At 43.2% G+C, this 22,274-nt stretch overlaps 1 protein-coding gene and 1 pseudogene across 1 annotated transcript in view; both read left to right on the forward strand.

Annotated features, from left to right (window-relative positions):
• ZNF713 (zinc finger protein 713) overlaps window positions 1-22,274 on the forward strand; it is a 47,678-nt gene that overhangs the window by 20,448 nt on the left and 4,956 nt on the right. Inside the window, exons 3-4 of the mRNA XM_054560538.1 lie at window positions 8,893-9,019; window positions 9,338-9,430. Of these exons, the coding sequence (XP_054416513.1) occupies window positions 8,893-9,019; window positions 9,338-9,430 (220 nt within the window). The remainder of the gene's footprint in view (window positions 1-8,892; window positions 9,020-9,337; window positions 9,431-22,274) is intronic.
• Window positions 31-7,824, forward strand: LOC134761699 (tigger transposable element-derived protein 1-like; annotated as a pseudogene).

Here is a 22,274-nt window from a genome sequence, read left to right on the forward strand (position 1 = left end):
GAAGGGAGAAGTCTGATTGAGACTGTAGGGATGAGGGAAGACTTCATGAAAAAGGCAGAGTTTGAATTTGTGCTGATATCAGCAGGTAGGGTTTGGAGATTAGAGAAAACGGGGGACCATTGCAGACAGGAAATAAAACTTGAGCAAGAGCAGGGACAATAAGGAGACTGTCAGCTAGAGCTGAGCTTTTATTTGGTGTATATTAGTGCTTTGGGGTCTTTGGGTTTCAAGGGATAGATTCATTTGGTTTATTTTTATTTATTTATTTATTTATTTTTTGAGACAGAGACTTACTGTGTCACCCAGGCTGGAGTGCAGTGGCACAATCTTGGCTCACTGCAACCTCCGCCTCCCGGGTTCAAGTGATTCTCCTGCCTCAGTCTCCCAAGTAGCTGGGACTACAGGCATGTGCCACCACGCCCAGCTAATTTTTGTATCTTTAGTAGAGACGGGGTTTCGCCATGTTGGCCAGGCTGGTCCGCCCCCCTCAGCCTCCCAAAGTATTAGGCTTATAGGCGTGAGCCACCGCACCTGGCCCATTTGGTTTAATCTTAATTAACTGTAAGACTCTCCAAAGACAGGAATAGAAAGACATCTAGAACTAAGTGGCATGTCTGCTTTTTCACATTCTAGCCCAAGGAGTTAGTTTTAATTTTCTGGAACCATTTATTATGTTTAGAAGGAAGATGATTCATTCCCTCAATAAATATTTTTTGAGCAGCTAGTATGTGACAAATTTTTTTTCTTTTCCTTTTTTCTTCTTATGGTCTATTGGTCATTTCATATGTGACAAAAATTATGCTTTTTATCAGCTAGACATCACTGAGAAAAATAGACATGATCCCAAACCCAAGGAGCTTCTTGAAAGACATTTAGCAACTATACTAATAAATTGCAAAAGAGATGTTTTTTAAACAAAATGAACACAGGGTGCTATGAATACACATTAGGGAATCAGGGAGAAACTGTGGGGAAATGAAATTTAAGATGAGAAAGAAAAGATAAGTAGAACCTACGAAAAGTAAGTGGAAAAGAGCATTTTGGACATGTGCTAAAAATCATCTGCAAAAATCATGGGTATATTTGAGAAATTAAAAGAAGACCACTGTGGTTGGTGTGGAAGGAGGGAAAGAATGACTTGAAGTGAGCTTGGAGAAGTGAGCAGGTCTTAAATACACAAAGCCTGTGGCCATGAAAATAGGTCTGACTTTTACTGTGAGTGCAGTGGAAAGCCTTTGGGGGAATTTAAGCAGAAAGATAACAAAATAAGTAATCCAATTCTACATTAAAAATCATCCTGGTGCTATATACTAACTGAATTTGTGAGAGGCCGAAGTTGAAAGGAGAAAAACCAGTTAAGCTACTGTAGCATTCTCAGTGATAGAAAATAGCGTAAAACTAGTCATTGGAGGAAAGGAGGGAGATTTGAGTGCTTTCTTTTGGAAACAGCAGAGATTAGCTAAGGGGTAAAAGCAAAGGAAGAAAAAAGATGACTTCAAAGAGTGGAACCCAGGAAATGGCACTATTGGTAATGGTAAATCAGATCATGTCATTCCTCTGCTCAAAGTGCATGGCTCCCATTTCACTCAGAGTAAAACCCAAAGTCCTTAAGATGGCCTAAACAGTCCTATAGAATCTGGCCTATTACCTGTCAAAGTTCATCATTTACTTTTCTTCCCCGTATTCCATTCTAGCCATCCTGGCCTCATTCTTCTTCCTTAAACATGGCCCTGGGGCCTTTGCACTGTTAACCTGTCAAGCTTCTTTCTCAAATGTCACCTCTCCAGTGCCATCTTTCCTGACCACGCTATTTAAATTTGTAACTGCCCCACACCCATATTCTCGAACCCTTACCCTACTTTTATCTTCTGACATACTATATAATTTACCCAGTTATGCTGTTTGTTGTCTACTTTCTTTTCTAGAATATAAGCTTCATAAAGGCAGGGAGTTTTTGTTTCTTATTCACTGGTACATCCCAAGCACCATGCCTGGCATATATATAGGAAGCACTGAATAACCATTCTTTAAACACATGGGGAATTTAGCATATGATAAAGGTAACATCTCAAACCAGTGATAAAAAGCTGCTTTGTTCAATAATTGATGTTGGGATTTCTGGGAAACCATCTGGAAAAAGATAAAGTTGGATCTGTACCTCATACTTTACATCAGAATAGTCTTCAAATGGATCAAATATTTAAATATGAAAAATGAAACCACAAAAAGTTATGCAAGAAAAAAATGGGAGAATTCCTTTATAACTTTCACCAAAGAAAAACTTTCTAATCACAATGATTGATGGGTTCAACTCATTAAAAACACCAAAAGCGGCCGGGCGCAGTGGCTCACACCTGTAATCCCAGCACTTTGGGAGGCTGAGGCGGGTGGATCACAAGGTCAGGAGATTGAGACCATCCTGGCTAACACGGTGAAACCCCATCTCTACTAAAAATACAAAAAATTAGCCAGGTGTGGTGGCGGGTGCCTGTAGTCCCAGCTTCTTGGGAGGCTGAGGCAGGAGGATGGCGTGAACCTGGGAGGCGGAGCTTGCAGTGAGCCGAGATTGCGCCACTGCACTCCAGCCTGGGCGACAGAGCAAGACTCCGCCTCAAAAAAAAAAAAACAAAAAACAAAAAGCATCTGCATGGAGAAAAAAAAAAAAAAAAAACTATAAGCAAAGTAAAAAGACATGTCAAGTTGAAAAAAATATTTTGCCACTCGAATTACAGTGGTCTCATCTTTCTAATATATAAAATACTTCTCTAAATCAGCAAGAGATTAGGAGTCCAACAGAAAAAGGTACAAAAGGCCAGGGACAGTGGCTCATGCCTGTAATCCTAGCACTTTGGGAGGCCGAGGCGGGCTGATCACTTGAGGTCAGGAGTTTGAGACAAGTCTGACCAACATGGTGAAACTTCATCTCTACCAAAGATACAAAAATTAGCTGGGGGACTAGTGGTGGTGTGCACCTGTAGTCCCAGCTACACAGTAGGCTGAGGTCAGAGGATCACTTGAGCCCAGAAGGTGAAGATTGCAGTGAGCCATGTTTGCACCGCTGCACTCCAGCCTGGGTGACAGAGTGAGACCCTGTCTCAAAAAAAAAAAAAAGAAAAAAATTTTTAAAAAGACAGTTCGCAGCAAATAAAGTTCAAATGGATCTTAAACACAGGAAAAGTGTTCATCTGTACTGAAAACGAGGAAATTTGTATTAAAACCAGAGAAAGCTGGATATTTTATCAACAAGCTTGATATTTGCCATGAGTTTGATATTTTCCACAAGTATAACATATTCTGTTGGCAAAGCTGTGGGGAAACAGACACTCTTACATTGCTGGTGTGAATGTGACAGATTGCATTTTCAGAAAAATGGCCAAAATACCTCCCATCCCAAATGCTTTCTTTGCAAGTGACTTTGACACTCATCCCATTATAGATGTGGAGGTCTGTGTGCTCGCCATTGGATCTCGGCAAGGCTATGACTGGAGGATGCAAAGCTTTGTGACTTTCAAGGCAGATCATAAATGGCAGTAAGACTTCTACCTCATTCTGTTGGGATGCTTACTCTAAACCCGGCCACCTTGTCAGGAGGAAACCCAGACAGCCCATGGAGAAGCCCACATGGAGAGGAGCCAAGGCCCACAGCCCTAGCCGAGCTCCCAGCTGAAAGCCAGCACCAATTTGCCAGCCTTGTGAGTAAGCCATCTTGAAAGTGAATCCTCCAATCCCCAGTCAAACCTTCCCACCTAGTCCTGCCCAAATTGCAGATTTATGGGCAAAGTAAATGATACTTGCTATTTTAATCCCCCAAGTTTTGGGATGGTTTGTTATGCAGCAAGATAATTGTTAGGGATTTTAGTACCTGAAAGTGGAGTGTTGCAAAAACAGAAACTTAAACCATAGGGCACTGACTTTGGAACTGAGCACTGGGAATAAGATAGAAAACGAGTGAAATAATAAAGGGCCTCAAGGAGAGTTAATGGAAAACTAAAGGGCCTTTGTCAAAACTCAAAGGGTAGTAAGGAGAATGTTATTAGAAGCTGGAGGATAGAGGACCCTTGAAGAAGAAATGTTGGATAACATTGTTACCTTCAGTAACAAGGAAAATAGAGGCCAGGCATGGTGGCTCACGCCTGTAATCCCAGCACTTTGGAAGGCCAAGGCCTCACTTGAGGTCAGGAGTTTGAGACTAGCCTGGCCAACAAGGTGAAACATCGTCTCTACTAAAAATACAAAAATTAGCCAGGGCATGGTGGTTTGCACCTGTAATCCCAGGTACTCGGGAGGCTGAGACAGGAGAATCACCTGAACCCGGGAGGCAGAGGTTGCAGTGAGCCCAGATTGCACCACTGCACTCCAGCCTGGGTGACAGAGAGAAACTCTGCCTCAAAAGAAAGAAAAAAAAAAAGGAAAATAGAGAATATACTTAATGAACTCAACGATCTACTAAAGAGATTCTCAAGTAGAAGATTGAAAGTGCCAACTGGCAGTTTCTGGCTGCCTAAAGTAAAATGTGAGGGAAAAAGATAAACTAAATGAAGAAATGTTAAATATAAGTGAACAATGAAGTTCTGAGTTTGAAAAGAAAACTTTCTCATTCACATAAGCAGCAAATAATAACCAAATTCAGAAAGGGATTCACACCAAAGATCTAGCCCAGGGTGGACTATAATATGCTGTGTAACAACTTCAGAAGGATCCAGGGCAATGCCTCAGAGGACCTGTCCTCTCTTAAATGCAAGGTTTCTAAGAATGGTTAAGGTGATGTGCCACTGCAGTCTCACAGGGAACCCAAAGGGGAGAATGGCTGATCTCAAAGAGATTTATGGGTGTGGCATTTGTATTATAGTGTAGCTGGATTATAAATTGGTAAACACTCCAGTTTGGTTCTTTTTTTTTTTTTTTTTTTGAGATGGAGTCTTGCTCTGTCGCCTAAGCTAGAGTGCAGTGGCACGATCTTGGCTCACTGCAACCTCCACCTCCCGGGTTCAAGCAATTCTCCTGCCCCAGCCTTCCGAGTAGCTGGGACTACAGGAGTGTGCCACCACACCTGGCTAATTTTTTTTTAATTTTTTACACTTTTTATTGAAGTAAAGGAACATACAAAAACACACATACTATAAATGTTAAAAGCTCAGTTATCACCAAATGAATTCATTCGTGCAGTCTTCATCCGGATCAAGAAACAGAACATTACCAGTATCCCAGAAGATCCTTCTGTGTGTTCTCTCCTACTCTCTGCCTCCTCAAGTGTATTATTATTATTTTTTAATTATACTTCAAGTTCTGGGGTATGTGTACAGAACGTGCAAGTTTGTTACAAGGGTATACATGTTATGAACAGCACTCATGTAAAACAGCAACCTTAATTGATAAATGTTGTGTGTTCTGACTGCTCCACCATCCGGCTGTTCTTCCATCTCCCTCTCCCCCAGCTTCCCTATTCACTGAGACACAGCAATATTGAAATTAGGCCAAGTAATAACCCTACAATGGCCTCTGAGCATTCAAGTGAAAGGAAGAGTCGCATTCTTCACTAAAAGGAACCAGGGATTTTTTGCCACTCATGGATGAGCAAAGAAAGTGGTTTCTTGAGATGGAATCTACTCCTGGTGAAGATGCTTTGAACATTGTTGGAATGACAATCAAAAGCTGAAACTGATTAAGATTAATGAGAAGAGCATGTCGAATGCATTTGAAATAGGCCAAAAGATTGGCCTCTTGGGCCAAACAGCCAAGTCATGTGTACAAAGGAAAAGCTGTTGAAGAAAATTAAAATTGCTACTCCAGTGAACACATGAATGATAAGAAAGCAAAACAGCTGTGTTGCAGATATGGAGAAAGTTTTAATGGATTGGTTAGAAGATCAAACCAGCCACAACATTCCCTTAAGCCAAAGCCTAATCCAGAGCAAGGCCCTACCTCTCTTCAATTCTCTGAAGGCTGAAAGAGGTGAGGAAGCTGCAGAAGAAAAGTTGGAAGCTATAAGAGGTTTAAGGAAAGAAGCTATCTCGATAACATAAAAGTGCTAAGTGAAGCAGCAAGTGCTGATATAGTAGCTGCGGCAAGTTATCCAGAAGACCTAGCTAGGATCACTGATGAAGGTGGCTGTACTAAACAACAGATTTTCAGTGCAGATGAAACAGCCTTATATTGGAAGAAGATGCCATCTAGGACTTTATTTATTTATTTATTCATTTATTTTTATTTATTAGTAGAGACGGGATTTCACCATGTTGGCCAGGCTGGTCTCGAACTCCTGACCTCAAGTGATCCTCTTGCCTGTGCCTCCCAAAGTGCTGGGATTACAGGCGTGAGCCATCATGCCCAGCCCAATCTAGGACTTTAATAGCTAGAAGGAGAAGTCAATGCATGGCTTCAAAAGACAGGCTGACTTCTTTTGTTAAGGGATAATGCACGTGGTGACTTTAAGCTGGAGCCAATGTTCATATTATTCTAAAAATCCTAGGTTCCTTAAGAATTATGCTAAGTCTACTTTGCCTGTGCGCTAGAAATGGATCAACAAAGCCTGCATGACAGCACATCTGTTTACAGCATGGTTTACTGAATATTTTAAACCCACTGTTAAGAACCACTGCTCAGGAAAAAAAAAAAAAATCCCTTTAAAAATTACTGCTCATTGACAATGCACCTGGTTACCCAGGAGATCTGATGGAGATGTACAAGAAGACTAATGCTGTTTTCGTGCCCACTAACACAACAACCATTCTGCAGCCCACGGATCAAGGAGTAATTTTGACTTTCAAGTCTTATTATTTAAGACATGCATTTCATAAGGCTCTAGCTGCCGTAAATAGTGATTCCTCTGATGGATCTGGCCAATGTAAATTGAAAGCCTCCTGGAGCCGGGCACGGTGGCTCATGCCTGTAATCCCAGCACTTTGGGAGGCCAAGGCGGGCGGATAACAAGGTCAGGAGATCGAGACCATCCTGGTGAACACAGTGAAACCCCGTCTCTACTAAAAATACAAAAAATTAGCCGGGCGTGGTGGCAGGTGCCTGTAGTCCCAGCTACTCGGGAGGCTGAGGCAGGAGAATGGCGTGAACCCAGGAGGCGGAGCTTGCAGTGAGCCGAGATCTCGCCACTGCACTCCAGCCTGGGTGACAAAGCGAGACTCTGTCTCAAAAAAAAAAAAAAGAAAGCCTCCTGGAAAAAATTCACCATTCTGATGCCATTAAGAACATTTGTGGTTCGGGAGAGGAGGTCAAATATCAACATTAACAAGGGTTTGGAAGAAGTTGATTCCAACCGTCATGAATGACTGAGGCTTTCAAGATTTCTGTGGAGGAACAAACTGCAGGCATGGTGGAAATAGCAAGAGAATTAGAATTCGAAGTGCAGCCTGAAGATGTGGTGGAATTGCTGCTTATGGATGAGCAAAAAAAGTGGTTTCTTGAGATGGAATCAGTTCCTGGTGAAGATGCTTTGAATACTGTGGAAATGACAACAGCGGATTTAGAATATTCCATAAACTTATTAGATAAAGCAGCAGCAGGATTTGAAAAGACTGACTCCAATTGTGGAAGAAGTTCTACTGCGGTAAAAATGCTATAAAACAGCATCACATGCTACAGAGAACTCTTCCGTAAAATGAAGATTCAGTGCAGCAAACTTTATTGCTGTCTTTTCTTTGTTTGTTTGTTTGAGACAGAGTCTCGCTGTGTCGCCCAGGCTGAAGTGCAGTGGTGCAATCTCGGCTCGTTAAAAACCTCCACCTCCCGGGTTCAAGCAATTCTTCTGCCTCAGGCTCCCGAGTAGCTGGGATTACAGGCACGTGCCACCATGCCTGGCTATTTTTTTGTATTTTCAGTAGAGACGGGGTTTCACCATGTTGGCCAGGCTGGTCTCAAACTCCTGACCTCAAGTGATCTGCCCACCTCGGCCTCCCAAAGTGTTGGGATTACAGGCGTGAGCCACCACGCCCGGCCTTATTGCTGTCTTATATTAAGAAGTTGCCTTGGCTGGGCGCAGTGGCTTACGCCTGTAATCCCAGCACTTCGGGAGGCTGAGGCGGGCAGATCACAAGGTCAAGAGATTGAGACCATCCTGGTCAACCAACATGGTGAAACCCCGTCTTTACCAAAAATATATAGCTGGGTGTAGTGGTGCACACCTGTAGTCCCAGCTACTCGGGAGGCTGAGGCAGGAGAATTGCTTGAACCTGGGAGGCAGAGGTTGCAGTGAGCCAAGATTGTGGCACTGCACTCCAGCCTGGGCAACAGAGTGAGACGCTGTCTCAAAAAAAAAAAAAAAAAAAAAAAAGAAGTTGCCACAGCCACCCCAACCTTCAGCAACCACCTCCCTGATCAGTCAGCAGCCATCAGCATCAAGGCAAGACCCTCCACTAGCAAAAAGATTACAACTTGCTGAAGGCTCAGATGATCATTACCATTTTTTAGCAATTGAATGTTTTAAATTAAGGTATGCATATTATTTATTTAGATGTAATGCCATTACACACTTAATAGACCAAATACAGAGTAAATTTAACTTTTATAGGCACTGGGAAACCAACAAATTCATGTGACTCACTTTATTGCAATATTATATTGTGGTGTCTGAACTGAATCCACAATATCTCTGAGGTGTCCTTGTAGTTTTTAATCATTTGGATGAAGTGAGAGTCATTTTTCCCCTGCAGCAAATTGTAAACACTTAAATGCAGAAATTATTTCATGTATGTTTTTGTCTTGAAAGATGGTAGAAAGGTGCTAATTTTTTTAAAAGAAAAGTTTGACCTGAACAACTCAGAGTCCTGAAGACTATTAGCACAATGGCTTAGATAACCTGGTGCTACGCTTTCACTCCCTCCCCTGAGGGTCCCTGTAAGAACCGTTTTTGCCTGAGCAGGGATGTGCTTGATGTTTCAGGAATCACTGACGTTTCAGGATGTGGCCGTGGACTTCACCAGAGAGGAGTGGGACCAGCTGTACCCTGCCCAGAAGAACCTCTATCGAGACGTGATGCTGGAGAACTACAGGAATCTAGTTGCACTGGGTGAGGATGGCATCCCTGTGAAACTGGAAGCCATTCACATGGGTTTATTTCCTGAACTAGTGGAAGCCTCCAAAGCTTTTGTGAATATAGTTTGGGCTGGGACAGAAGAATGCTAATCAGTTTTGGAGTCAGAGACCTTTGTTTTCTGCTCTTTCTCCTCCGACGGAACACCTTGATTGAGTTTGAGATAGGTAGCTTTATTTTGCTGCCTCTGAAGTCTCCCCTCCAGAGGCTCTAAAGATTGAAAAGGTTGGGAATGTGTCTGAGAATTTTGTTCCCAGTACAAACTCCTAAGATGTATGTTACTCCCATCAATAGGGTATCAGCTTTATAAGCCAGAGGTAATCGCGCAGTTGGAGCTAGAGGAAGAATGGGTGATAGAAAGAGACAGCCTGCTGGACACTCATCTGGGTAAGTGCACACTCTTGGGCACTGCTACTTAATGAGGGAAAACAGCCACTTCTGAACCACTCAGTGGAGTGTTCCAAAAATCTCCCTCTGGGATTTAAGGAATACTAAGCCTTTTGAAAAAAAACAGTTCATATTTTATACTTTTCTGAAGTTGAAATGGCTGTCTTATTTTTTCTCATTGAACAGATAATATACACTTATTGTTTTAAAAATGCACACAAAACAAAGGTTATTTTGAAGGTATCCATTTAAACACCCATAAATATCTCGATATTGCAGATATCCACACAGCACTTTCTTCGTATTTTTTATTTACACATCCCTTATCAGTATTCTTTAAATCTTTCTTTTCCGTGAGAGGTGATCAGAGAAGAAATTTTTTAAAAAGCTTTCTTTTCCATATCAAAAATCTTCTGTCATTTTAATCTATTTTTCATCTTTTCTTTTTCCTTTTATCATCAAACTCTTGACACTTGTCTACAACCCACAGCCTAATTTCTAATTCTCTTGCTCTCCTTTGTGATATGACCCCGATTCCTACCTCTACTACTAATATTTTTTTCTTGGAGATTACCACTAATTTCCTTCCAGTTAAATCCAGTGGCTACAAAGCCAGTTAGGATTGTGTTGACTTTCCCTTCTTGAAATGTTCTTCCACCCTGGCTTGTGATGCACACGATTCTTGTCTCTTCCAGCCTCTCTCTGTATCTCCCTCTGCCCCTTTCCTGCATTTTCTTTCTCCTTATTCTCCTAAAAATATGTATCCCTATGGACTGGCTATTCCACTCTGCAGTAAAGTGCTTTTAAGTAGTCCTTCTGTATCATTTTCCCATTTCTCCATTTCTAGTCCCAGTATTTCACCCACATTCTCGTGTCAGAATTGATTATGGCTGGGCATGGTGGCTGACGCCTATAATCCTAGCACTTTGGGAGGCAGAGGCAGATGGATCACCTGAGGTCAGGAGTACGAGACCAGCCTGGCCAACATGGTGAAACCCAGTCTCTACTAAAAATACAAAAAATTAGCCAGGCGTGGTGGCAGTCGCCTGTATGCCCAGCTACTTGGGAGGCTGAGGCAGGAGAATTGCTTAAACCTGGGAGCGGAGGTTGCAGTGAGTCAAGATCGCGCCACTGCACTCCAGCCTGGGTAACGGAGCGAGACTCCATCTCAAAAATAAAAAAACAATTTAGATTATATTTTTGTTTATTAGTGTCATGCTGTCATTTTACTTAAATATTTCAAAACCTGGATCTGTTGGCTTTATACTCTCTTCTTTAAAGCATTCCCTTAAATACGGGATTTCTTGACCAAAAAAAAAAAAAGTCCCAACCACCTTAGTTTCCTGTTGCTGGCATACCACCTACGATGTTCTGCTTGGCTGTTTTAACAAGGAGTGGACTGCTGACTGTACACCAGATGCTGAGTTAGGTAGTTTCTACTCTGGTCCATGACACCAGGCGAACCTACCCCATCTCTTGTGAGTTCCCACTCTGGCTCTTTGCTCTGGTACCTGGCTTCATCATTTGGACTTGGTTTTCTGTCATTCAAACTCTTCGGCTTTTTCAAGTTGACTTTGACTTGGCTATCCTTCTTGCTTTTAATGCTCTAAGTGATCTTAGGTAGAAAACCTTGTTCCTGGCTGGGCACGGTGGCTCACGCCTGTAATCCCAACACTTTGGGAGGCTGAGGCGGGCGGATCACGAGGTCAAGAGATCGAGACCATCCTGGCCAACATGGTGAAACCCCGTCTCTACTAAAAATACAAAACTTAGCCGGGCGTGGTGACATGCGCCTGTAGTCCTAGCTACCTGGGAGGCTGAAGCAAGATAATCGCTTGAACCCGGGAGGCAGAAGTTGCAGTGAGCCGAGATCGCGCCACTGCACTCCAGCCTGGCAACAGAGCAAGACTCCATCTCAAAAAAGAAAAGAAAAGAAAAGAAAACCTTGTTCCTGTTTCAGCCTCACTGAGATCTCTTAGCCTCACTGAACCAGAATTTTCACCTAACCAGTGCTCACATTCCATGAATAGAGCTGGTAATTAAGACATTTTGTCAAGAAGCCCGGGCACCTTCCCTGACAACGCTGGGACATATTTCTACAGCCTTCCACATCCCCAAACCTGGGGAGTAGGAAACTAAAGGAACAAATTAGAGAACTCCCTTTTCAGGTAAATTTCCAGGGCGGGGACCTACAGCAGAGAGCAGAGCTATTCCTTCCCACAGGCACATATGCTGCCATCTGTAGGACCCACACTATCTCCTATTGTGTCCCTTTACACAGACCCCCAACTCGAAAAAATAATTGCTAATTTAGGAAAACTTCCAGATTTTGGCCGGGCGCAGTGGCTCGTGGCTGTAATCCCAGCACTTTGGGAGGCCAAGGCGGATGATCACTTGAGATCAGGAGTTCAAGCCTGGCCAACATGGTGAAACCCCATCTCTACTAAAAATACAAAAATTAGCCAGGCGTGGTGGCGGGTGCCTGGAATCCCAGCTACTCGGGAGGCAGAGGCAGGAAAATCATTTGAATCTGGGAGGCAGAGGTTGCAGTGAGCCAAGATTGTGCCACTGCACTCCAGCCTGGGCAATAGAGCAAGACTCTGTCTCCATAAAAATAAAAAGAAAACTTCCAAATTTCATTGTGCATCTATATGTGGATGCCCAAGGCTCTTGGTTCACATATAAGCTTGAGCAAGTGGTTTTTTTCACATCTCTTATCAAGGACAGGCAGCCTAACCGTCTTCCCTAAGGTGACTGCTTGCATTTCTTCAATATCCTGTGAGACAGAATCAGGGGTTCCCCTGAGAGGATGTAGTAAAACATTTCTGTTTGTCAGGAGGCTAAGAGAATGATAGAGCTTATGCAGTCTAATTCTGCACGCCCGCTAGGGTACTGCATGCCTCATTGTTATTGACATTTGCTGGTCCTTATTTATCCAAAATCTTTCTTAAGCTAAGCTGAGACCTGGAAAATACCCAGTAGATTTAGCAGCAAGAAGATTGGCGATTATATTATTGAGAGAAGTGACAGGGGGATGATTAGAAGAACAGTCAGTTTGTACATTGTTGCATGAACAACAGGGAGGTTTAAAAAGAAAAAATTAGAGCTAGCAAGTGTGTAATATTCTTATAAGCAGCTAGAGTGAGGGCCGGGCACAGTGGCTCATGGCTCATGCCTATAATCCCAGCACTTTGGGAAGCCAAAGCAGATGGATCATGAGGTCAGGCGTTTGAGACCAGCCTGGGGTTCACCAACATGGTGAAACCCCATCTCTACTAAAAATACAAAACTTAGCCAGGCGTGGTGGTGGGCGCCTGTAATCACAGCTACGTGGCAGGCTGAGGCTGGAGAATCACTTGAACCTGGGAGGCAGAGGTTGCAGTGAGCCGAGACTGTGCCACTGCACTCCAGCCTGGGTGACAGAGTTAGACTCCGTCTCAAACAAAAAAAAAAAGAAACAGCAGCTAGCTAGAGTGAGGAGTGGGAAGGGGAAATAATAAAGAGGATATTAGCAGCCAGAATAAAAGGTAGTGTCAAAACAGGATTGTTCTAGGCCAGGCTCAGTGGCTTACGCCTAGCACTTTCGGAGACCGTGGAAGGATCCCTTGAGCCCAGGAGTTCAAGACCAGCCTGGGCAACATAGTGAGACCCCCATCTCTACAAAAAAAATTAAAAGTTAGCTGGATGTGGAGGTATGAGCCTGTAGTCTCTGCTACTTGGGAGGCTGAGTTGGGAGGATCACTTGAGCCTAGGTGGTCGAGGCTGCAGTGAGTTACGATGGCACCACTGCATTCCAGCCTGGGCAGTAGAGTGAGAACTTGTCTGAAAAAAACAAAAGAATTGTTCTAAGCAGAACGATTTTACTTGTTTATAATGCTGAAGGGAAGGAACCAGTAGAGAGGACAAGTGAAAAAATAGATACAGCTGGGTGCTCACGCCTATAATCCCAGCACTTTGGGAGGCTGAGATGGACGGATCACTTGAGGTCAGGAGTTCAGGACCAGCCTGGCCAACATGGTAAAACCCCGTCTCTACTACAAATACAAAAATTAGCTGGGCTTGGTGGCGCGCACCTGTAATCCCCGCTACTCAGGAAGCTGAGGCACGAGAATCGCTTGAACCCCAGAGACAGAGGTTGCAGTGAGCCAAGATTGCACCACTGCACTCTAGCCTGGGTGACAGAGCGAGACTCTGTCTCAAAAAAAAAAAAAAGCTACAAGAGATGGAGCAAGGTTCTAGAAGAGATGGGAGTGGGATTAGAGGGAAGGACATTAGGGTGACTGTATATGTCAGTAAATATGTCAATGGAAGATTTGGGGGAGTTCACACATCATGACTTCTGTTTTCTTGGCAAATTAGGAAGCAGTGTCCTCTGTTGAGCGTAAGGGAATTGGGAAGGCAGGTAGAGGACTCATGGTACATTTGCTGAAGCTTACAAGAGTCAGTGGAAGCTGACCAAAGACGAGCAGAGGCAGCACTGAGCAGCGATGAGGGCCCCCTTGAGACTCTGCCCCATACAGCTGTGGTTTCTAATTTGCATGAGTATGCTCTTCCTCCTGTTATATTTAACACTGGAAAGGGTTTATAGGACAGGGGTTGAGGGTGTTAGATTTTAGGGACTAAAGGAGGAAAACTGTGTGAAACTGTATGAGAGTTAACTCAAGTGATTTGACAAGTCTAGGAAGTGACAGGAAGTAGAATGAGGCCTGAAGAGGACTTAAAACTAAAAGACCAAAGGAGAGTCAAAGAAATGGAGATGTAGAAGAGGTCAGAAAGAGGCAGAATGTGAGTAAGGCAGGAGAGTGTTACAACGAGTTGGAGATTTCTTACGTGGAGCAGGCAAGGTCCAGAATATGAATGTATTGCCATGTAAGTAGACTGTTGAAGGTGGAACAAAGGTGAAGGCACAAACAACTACCAGTTGGATTACAAGATGGAAGAGAAGCACCCATGTAATAGCAACTGAACTGAAAAAAATAAAACACCTAGGAATAAACTTCAACAAGAGATATGCAATACCTTCACAGGAGAAACTTTAAACACTTCTGACAGACACAAAAATAAACCTGAATAAATAGACATGCCAAGATGGCAATGTCCCTACTATACATGTAATACAATTCCATAAAAAGTGCCTGCGGGCCGGGTGCCAGGGCTCACACCTATAATCCCAGCACTGTGGGAGACTGAGGCAGGTGGATTACTTGAGTCCAGGAGTTTGAGACCAGCCTGGGCAACAGGTTCAGAGCCCATTTCTACCAAAAAAAAAAATTAGCCAGGTGTGGTAACACACGCCTGTAGTCCCAGCTAGTCAAAAGGCTGAGGCAGGAGGATCGATTGAGCCCTGGAGGTCGAGGCTGCAGTGAGCTATGATTGCACCACTGCACACCAGCCTGGGCTACAATGTGAATCCGTCTCAAAAATAAAAAACCTGCCTACAAGAGTTTGAGGGGAAAGCTAGGTAAGCTTATCTAAAGTTCATATGGAAAATCCAAAGCACAAAAATTATCAAGAAAATTCTGAAAAGGAAAATCAATAAGGGAGATTATTCCTACTAGATATTTAAAATATACAGTAAAATTTCATTAATGAAGTCAGACCAACTGAACAGAATAGACAAGTCAGAAGTAAACCCAAATACATGTGGGCATTTAATATAAAGGCATTATTTTAAATAATGGCATCATTTCAAATTAGGAGGTGAAAAGTGGGCATTGTAGTAAAGTGTTGAGACAACTGGTGCTTTTGAAATGTGCACCTCTTCATATATGGTAGGTAGCCATCTGGAGAGAGACAAAATTGGATCTATAGCTTACCCCTTGAGCCAAGATAAACTCCAAAGGAAACAGATTTTACACGTAAAACATGAAACTATAAGAGATCTGGAAGAGGCTGGGTGCAGTGGCGCACACCTGTAGTCCCAGCTCCTCAGGAGGCTGAGGCATGAGAACTGCTTGAGCCTGGAAGGTGGAGGTTGCAGTGAATTGAGACTGCACCACTGCACTCCAGCCTGGGTGACAGAGCAAGACTCAAAAAAAAAAAAAATGGAGAGAGAGAGACCTGGAAGAAAACATGGGAGAAATCTTTTATAACCTTGAAATGGGGGAGTTTTTTCTGACTATAATTTAAAATCCAGAAGCCATTAAAGAGGAGATTCATATATTCAGTACACACAAATCCAAAAATTCTGCATTGTATAAAATAATAATTCTGCTTGATGTAAAATAATAAACTAAGTAAAAAGATAAACAACAATGGAGGAAAATATTTTCAACTTAGGTCAAAAGAGCTGATCATCCATGAATATTATAAAATGCTCCTCTAAATTAATAAGTGGCCAACAGCCCAATAAAAATAATATGAACAGTTCTTTTTTTTTTTTTGAAACAGAGTCTCGTTCTGTTGCCCAGGCTGGAGTGCAGTGACACGATCTCCGCTCACTGCAACCTCTGCCTCCCAGGTTATGAACAGTTCTTAAAGGAATCCAGATACATTTAACATATGAAAAAATGTTCAATCTCAGTCATAATAAGAGAAATGCAAATTAAAGCTACACAAATTATATTTTCTTGCCTACCATGTTAGCAAAAGTTGAAAAGTTTGGTAGTATACACCACTGGGTCCATGAGGAGGAAAGCATTTTCGTACATTACTGGGATCAGATGAACTGGAAGTCAGCACAAAGATGTCCTAGACCAGTCATAGGCCTTCCTTTCCACATACCTTGTTTGGTGTTGTAGGCTCTTTGGATGAAAAATAATGTAGTCTAGAGTAACATGTTTTTGTAAATAGAGTTTTATGGGAACACAACCACACTCATTCTTTTACATAAGAGACGGGAAGATTGCTTGAGCTCAGGAGTTGAGGACCATCTTGGGCAACATGACGACACACATAGCCACAAAACACAAAAATTAGCTGAGTGTGGTGGTGCACACCTGTAGTCCCAGCTACTCGGGAGGCTGAGTGTTGAGCCAAGAGGATCACTTGAGCCTGGGAGGTGGAGGTTGCAATAAGCCGAGATCGTGCCACTCCCCTCCAGCCTGGGCGACAGAGACTGTCTCAAAAATAAGAAAACCAAAAAACCATTGTCTGTGGATTCTTTCACCCTGCAACAGCAGAGCTGAGTGCAACAGAGACCATATGGCCCACAAAACTTAAAATATTTACTATCTGGCCCTTTACAGAAAAAAAACTTGTCAACCTTGCCAAAGCAATAGTTGTAAATTATTGTTAACCGCCACTCTCATTAAAAAATGCATTTTTCTTGCCATCCATAAGATCTGTATAATCTATAAAATTGAAATTGAGGCCTGGTGCAGTGGTGCATGCTTGTAATCCCAGCACTTGGGAGACGAGGCGGGTGGATCACCTGAGGTCAGGAGTTTGAAACCAGCCTGACCAACCTGATGAAACGCTGTCTCTACTAAAAATACAAAAATTAGCCAGGCATGGTGGCGGGTGCCTGTAATCCCAGTTACTCGGGAGGCTGAGGTAGGAGAATCGCTTGAACCTGGGAGGTGGAGGTTGCGGTGAGCTGAGATCACGTCATTGCTCTCCAGCCTGGGCAACAAGAGCAAAACTGTCTCAAAGAAAAAAAAAAAAAAAATTGAAACAGAAGTGTTACCCAACAATATTTATCGTTATCACTGTGTCTGATGAACTCTGACATTTTCTGTCTTTTTTTTTAGCATATTCTGTTTGTTTCTAATTTGAATTAACTACTGAATTAAAGTCATAACCCACTATAAATTGTGACACATTTTTAAATTAATAAAAGAGAACTGAAAATATGATGATGCTTTACATGTAGAAAGGATTAATATTTTTTCAAAAAAAATTGTTTTCCCCCTTCCCTTTCTCCCTAATTCTCTCCCTCCTTTTCCTGTCTCCTTCTCTCCCTCCTTCTTTCCCTCTCTCCTTCTCTCCCTCCATCTTTCCCTCTCTCCTTCTCTCCCTTCTTTCTTACTTCCTTGTTTCCTTCCTTCCTGTTTCCTAAACAATGTAGTTCAAAAGGCATGGATGAGCCTGAGCAGGGGAAACATCTGCTTGGCAAGGCATGCCCTGGTGCGGAGGTGCTGCAAGATGTTCTTCAGGTTGCCCAGTGGCATCACAGCATGCTCATACTGACCACAGGCCTGTCTAGAAGGTATCCATTCTTAGATACAAAGGAGGTCATAGGTGCCCCAGACATCTAACTTTATTAAAGACTCATACCCCTAAAGTGGGTCCAGGGAATATAGAGTCAGTGGGGACAGATAATGGGCAAAAATAGTAGAGACACTGAGACTACAGTAATCTGTGCTAATCCCCAGTTTTTTGTTATTTTTTATAAAGAGCCCTCAGGCAAGATTAATGGAAGCCTGATGAACCTCTGCCGTAAGCCAGAGGGCCTTAGTCTGTAGCTATGCCCAAGGTCTTACAATCACTTAACTTGGGATTTGTACTCAAGTTAGATTTCATGTCATTCTCACTGTGGGCAAGGGAAGCTCCTCTGCTTCTATGTCTGAAAACAGTTTCTTCCCAAAGAGCACTTTGTCTATAATCTCAGACAGCAGACAGATAGGTAGCATGAGATCTGATAGCAGACTTAGGTGAAAGTACAAAGAAGGGCTTGGAGGTTTCAGTGAATGATTGGGTCTCTAGCCAGGTGAGGCCAAACCAGGAAGGAAGTAGACAGTGGATAATGAGTGACCGGTATTTCTGCATGCTCCCTTATGCATGGCTTAATGGGGGCTTTATCCTCCTCAGTGCCCACCTTCCTTTTGAGAGCAGTTATAATCATATCTCCTAACATAGGGGACGTAGATTAGCTGAGGAGCTGGGGCAAATAGAATACAGTTTGTTCCTCAAAGCCGCCTAAAAGCCCAAGGCAGTCTTTGCCTCAATCTGCAATTTGGTGCTAGGATGTAGATGGGCTGCCCTTTGATTGAAGATGTGAGTATGCCTTGGGACCATCCTCAGTGAGTGATCAGTGTCTCTACGGTGCATGCACAGGCACTCCTGGTATCAGTAGATAGCAAGTGTGTCAGGCAGCTGCAGTTTTTCCATTTCCCTCACAGAGGCAAGATGTGGAAGGAAGGAGACCAGCAAAAGTGGCCATGATCATGGTGATCCAGCTGCCATATTTCCAGGGATAAACTAAAGTTCTGGAAGCTAGAGCTTAGGCAATGAATGCCTTGAACTCCAGACTCCCGTGCAGTAGGAGCCTAGAGGACCATACCTCCCTGTGGGTTCAGGAACCAGGTCCACAGGCTGCAGATTCAGTGCTAAGAGACATGAGAGGCAGTCTGTAGAGCTCCAGCCAATCATTTCAAACACTCTGGAGTCAAAGTCCACGTGCAAACAGAAGCCTTTTGGCTGAAAAGAAAGTGTTCCAGTTGATAGTTTGGTTGAAATAATACATTGGTTTAAAATTAATCTTCTCAATCAGGTATAACTGTAATCACATATACTTTTAATTTTTCCGCATGTAATTTAATCTTAGACCATAGTCATTTGTATATATTTTGTACATCTATTGATCTATTTTCCATAACTTTTTGACTCGGACTTTTTTTTTTCTCTTAAAAATTTGTGGCCAGGCGCGGTGGCTTACGCCTGTAATTCCAGCACTTTGGGAAGCCAAGGCGGAAGGATCACCTAAGCTCAGGAGTTTGAGACCAGCCTAGGCAATGTAGGGAGACTTCGTCTCTACCAAAAAAAAAAAAAGCAGGGTATCGTGGCATGAGCCTGTGGTCCCACCTACTCTGGAGGCTGGGCAAAAGGATCACTTGAGCCCAGGAGGTCAAAGCTGATGTGAGCTATGATCACACCACTGCACTCCAGCCTAGGTGACAAAGCAAGACCCTGTCTCAAAAAAAAAAAAAAAAATCTAATATATGTTTGGGCAACTAACTACTCTTGCTGTGCTATTTGTAATAAGAAGCTACAACCTAAATGTGAGTCGGTTAAAAATACTTTGGTATTGACTGGGCGTGGTGGCTCACACCTATAATCCCAGCACTTCAGGAGGTTGAGGAGGGCGAATCACAAGGTCAGGAGTTCGAGACTAGCCTGACTAACATGGTGAAACCCCATCTCTATTAAAAATACAAAAAATTAGCTGGGCGTGGTGGCAGGCGCCTGTGATCCCAGCTACTTGGGAGGCTGAGGCAGGAGAATCACTTAAACCCAGGAGGCAGAGGTTGCAATGAGCCGAGATCACACCACTGCACTCCATCCTGGGTGAAAAAGCGAGACCCTGTCTCAAAAATAATAATAATTTCATACATAAGGTCTTAAGGCCTACTTTTACTCCTGTAATTTTTGTTTGTTTGTGACAGAGTTTCACTCTTGTTGCCCAGGCTGGAGTGCAATGGCACGATCTCGACTCACTGCAACCTCCACCTCCTGAGTTCGAGTGATTCTCCTGCCTCTGCCTCCCGAGTAGCTGGGATTACAGGCATGTGCCACCACGCCTGGCTAATTTTTTGTATTTTTAGTAGAGACGGGGTTTCACCATGTTGGCCAGGCTGGTCTCGAACTCCTGACCTCAGGTGATCCACCCACCTCGGCCTCCCAAAGTGCTTGGGACTACAGGTGTGAGCTGCCACGCCCGGCCTCCTCCTATAATTTTATGCTTGAATTTACTTATTTGAATGTACTGTATTAAATGAGTAGGAATAGCTTGTTCGCCATGCATAAACTAATTTTTGTTTTGTTTTGTTTTGTTTTTGTCATTGTTTGCGAGACAGGGTCTTGCTCTTGTCACCCAGGCTGAAGTGCAGTGGCACAATCTCAGCTCACGGCAACCTCTGCCTCCCAGGCCCAAGCAATTCTCCCACCTCATCCTCCCCAGTAACTGGGACTATAGGTGCGCACCACCACACCCAGATAATTTTTGCATCTTTTTGTAGAGACAGGGTTTTGCCATGTTGCCCAGGCTGGTCTTGAGCTCCTGGGCTCAAGCATTTGCCCACCTTGGCCTCCCAAAGTGCTGGGATTACAGGCAAGAGCCACCATACCGAGCCTAATTTTTTGTTAAGGATAATTTAAAAGGGTTGGGGCCACCAGATTTTGTGTGGGTGAACATGATGAAATCAGTGACTTAGGAAGAATAATTTAGTTTTATTATGCTGAATAATGAAATGGGAGGAAAGATTGTTGGCAAAGAGACTAGTTAGGATCTCCTTAAAACAGAGGCTCTTAAACTTTTTTTGAATCTTGGACCTCTTTGAAAATCTAATGAAAGTTATGGTTCTCGCTCCAGAAAAATATATGTATGTACTTGCGCACAAAACTTCGTGTTCAATTTTAGCAGGTCTACAGATCCCCAGTACCACCAAAATATTCACAAAAGAAATAAAACAGCCCATAAATATATGGGGAAATGCTCAAGCTAAACATAATGAAAGAAATAAAAATTAAAGCATGGATGAGGTACCATTTTTCACCCATCAAATTGGCAAAATCAAAATGTTATCACATCTTGTATTGGGAATGGTGTGGGTGAAATGAGTTACATTTCACACTGTTAGGTGCATTTGGTAGAGCCTTATGTGTGTTTGGTCTCCCAGGCTTAGGTACAGTGGCACAATCATGGCTTACTGTAGCCCCAGCCTCCCTGGGCTCAGGTGGTCCTCTCACCTCAGCCTCCCTAGTAGCTAGGATGGCAAGCACATGCCACCACACCTGGCTATGTTTTTTGTATTTTTTATAGACAGGATTTCGCTTTGTTGTCCAGGTTGGTCTTGAACTCCTGGGCTCAAGCAGTCTGCCTGCCTTGGCCTCCCAAAATGCTAGGATTACAGGTGTAAGCCACTGTGCCCAGCCATGGTAGAGCCTTTTAAGAGAACAATTTGACAGAATTTATCAAAATGTGTAGTGTGCAAACCCTATGATCTAGCATTGCCTTTTTTTTTTTTTTTTTTTTTTTCCTGAGACGGAGTCTTGCTCTGTTGCCTAGACTGGAGTGCAGTGGCACGATCTTGGCTCACTGCAGCCTCTGCCTCCTGAGTTCAAGTGATTCTCCTGCCTCAGCCTCCCGAGTAGCTGGGATTACAGACATGCACCACCACGCCCAGCTAATCTGTATTTTTTTAGTAGAGACAGGGTTTCACCATGTTGGCCAGGCTGATCTTGAACTCCTGACCTCGCGATCCACCCACCTTGACCTCCCAAAGTGCTGGGATTACAGGCGTGAGCCACCGTGCCTGGCCTGGCATTGCATATTGTCCGTCATATTGAAATACTAGCTTAGGTCCATAAGATGTTTGTATAAGGATGTTCATTGCATTATTGTATGAAATAGCAAAGAAAACTGGAAACCTAAAATTTAACAGCAGGAGAAAAGATTTTTTAAAAGTAGGATATGCCCTTTAAAAAGGATGAAGTAGACCTATATATATATATACTCATTTAGAAAGAATATTGTTAAGTAATAAAATTACATAGGCAATACATACATTATCCTGTTTTGGTTTAAAAATAAATTAAAACTATGTATGTATAAATACATACACATAGTTACTCATATATATGTGTGTGTTAGAAGGGACTCTTCCTCCCTGAGAGTTGACAGAAGATACCTGCGTATCAAAGTAGGTGTAGGAACCCTCACCCACATCTCCATGAGCATAGGAAATGGCCTCATGAACCTCATTCCTTGGCCAGCCAGAGCAAGGCTATAAGAAAGATCTGACGGCAGGGCACAGTGGTTCACGCCTGTAATCCCAGCACTTTGGGAGGCCGAGGCAGGCGGATCATGAGGTGAGGAGATCGAGACCATCCTGGCTAACACGGTGAAACCCCGTCTCTACTAAAAATACAAAAAAAATTAGCCGAGTGTGGTGGCAGGCACCTA

The sequence above is a fragment of the Pongo abelii genome, chromosome 6 (genome assembly GCF_028885655.2).
Source record: "Pongo abelii isolate AG06213 chromosome 6, NHGRI_mPonAbe1-v2.0_pri, whole genome shotgun sequence".
Lineage (NCBI taxonomy): Eukaryota > Metazoa > Chordata > Mammalia > Primates > Hominidae > Pongo > Pongo abelii.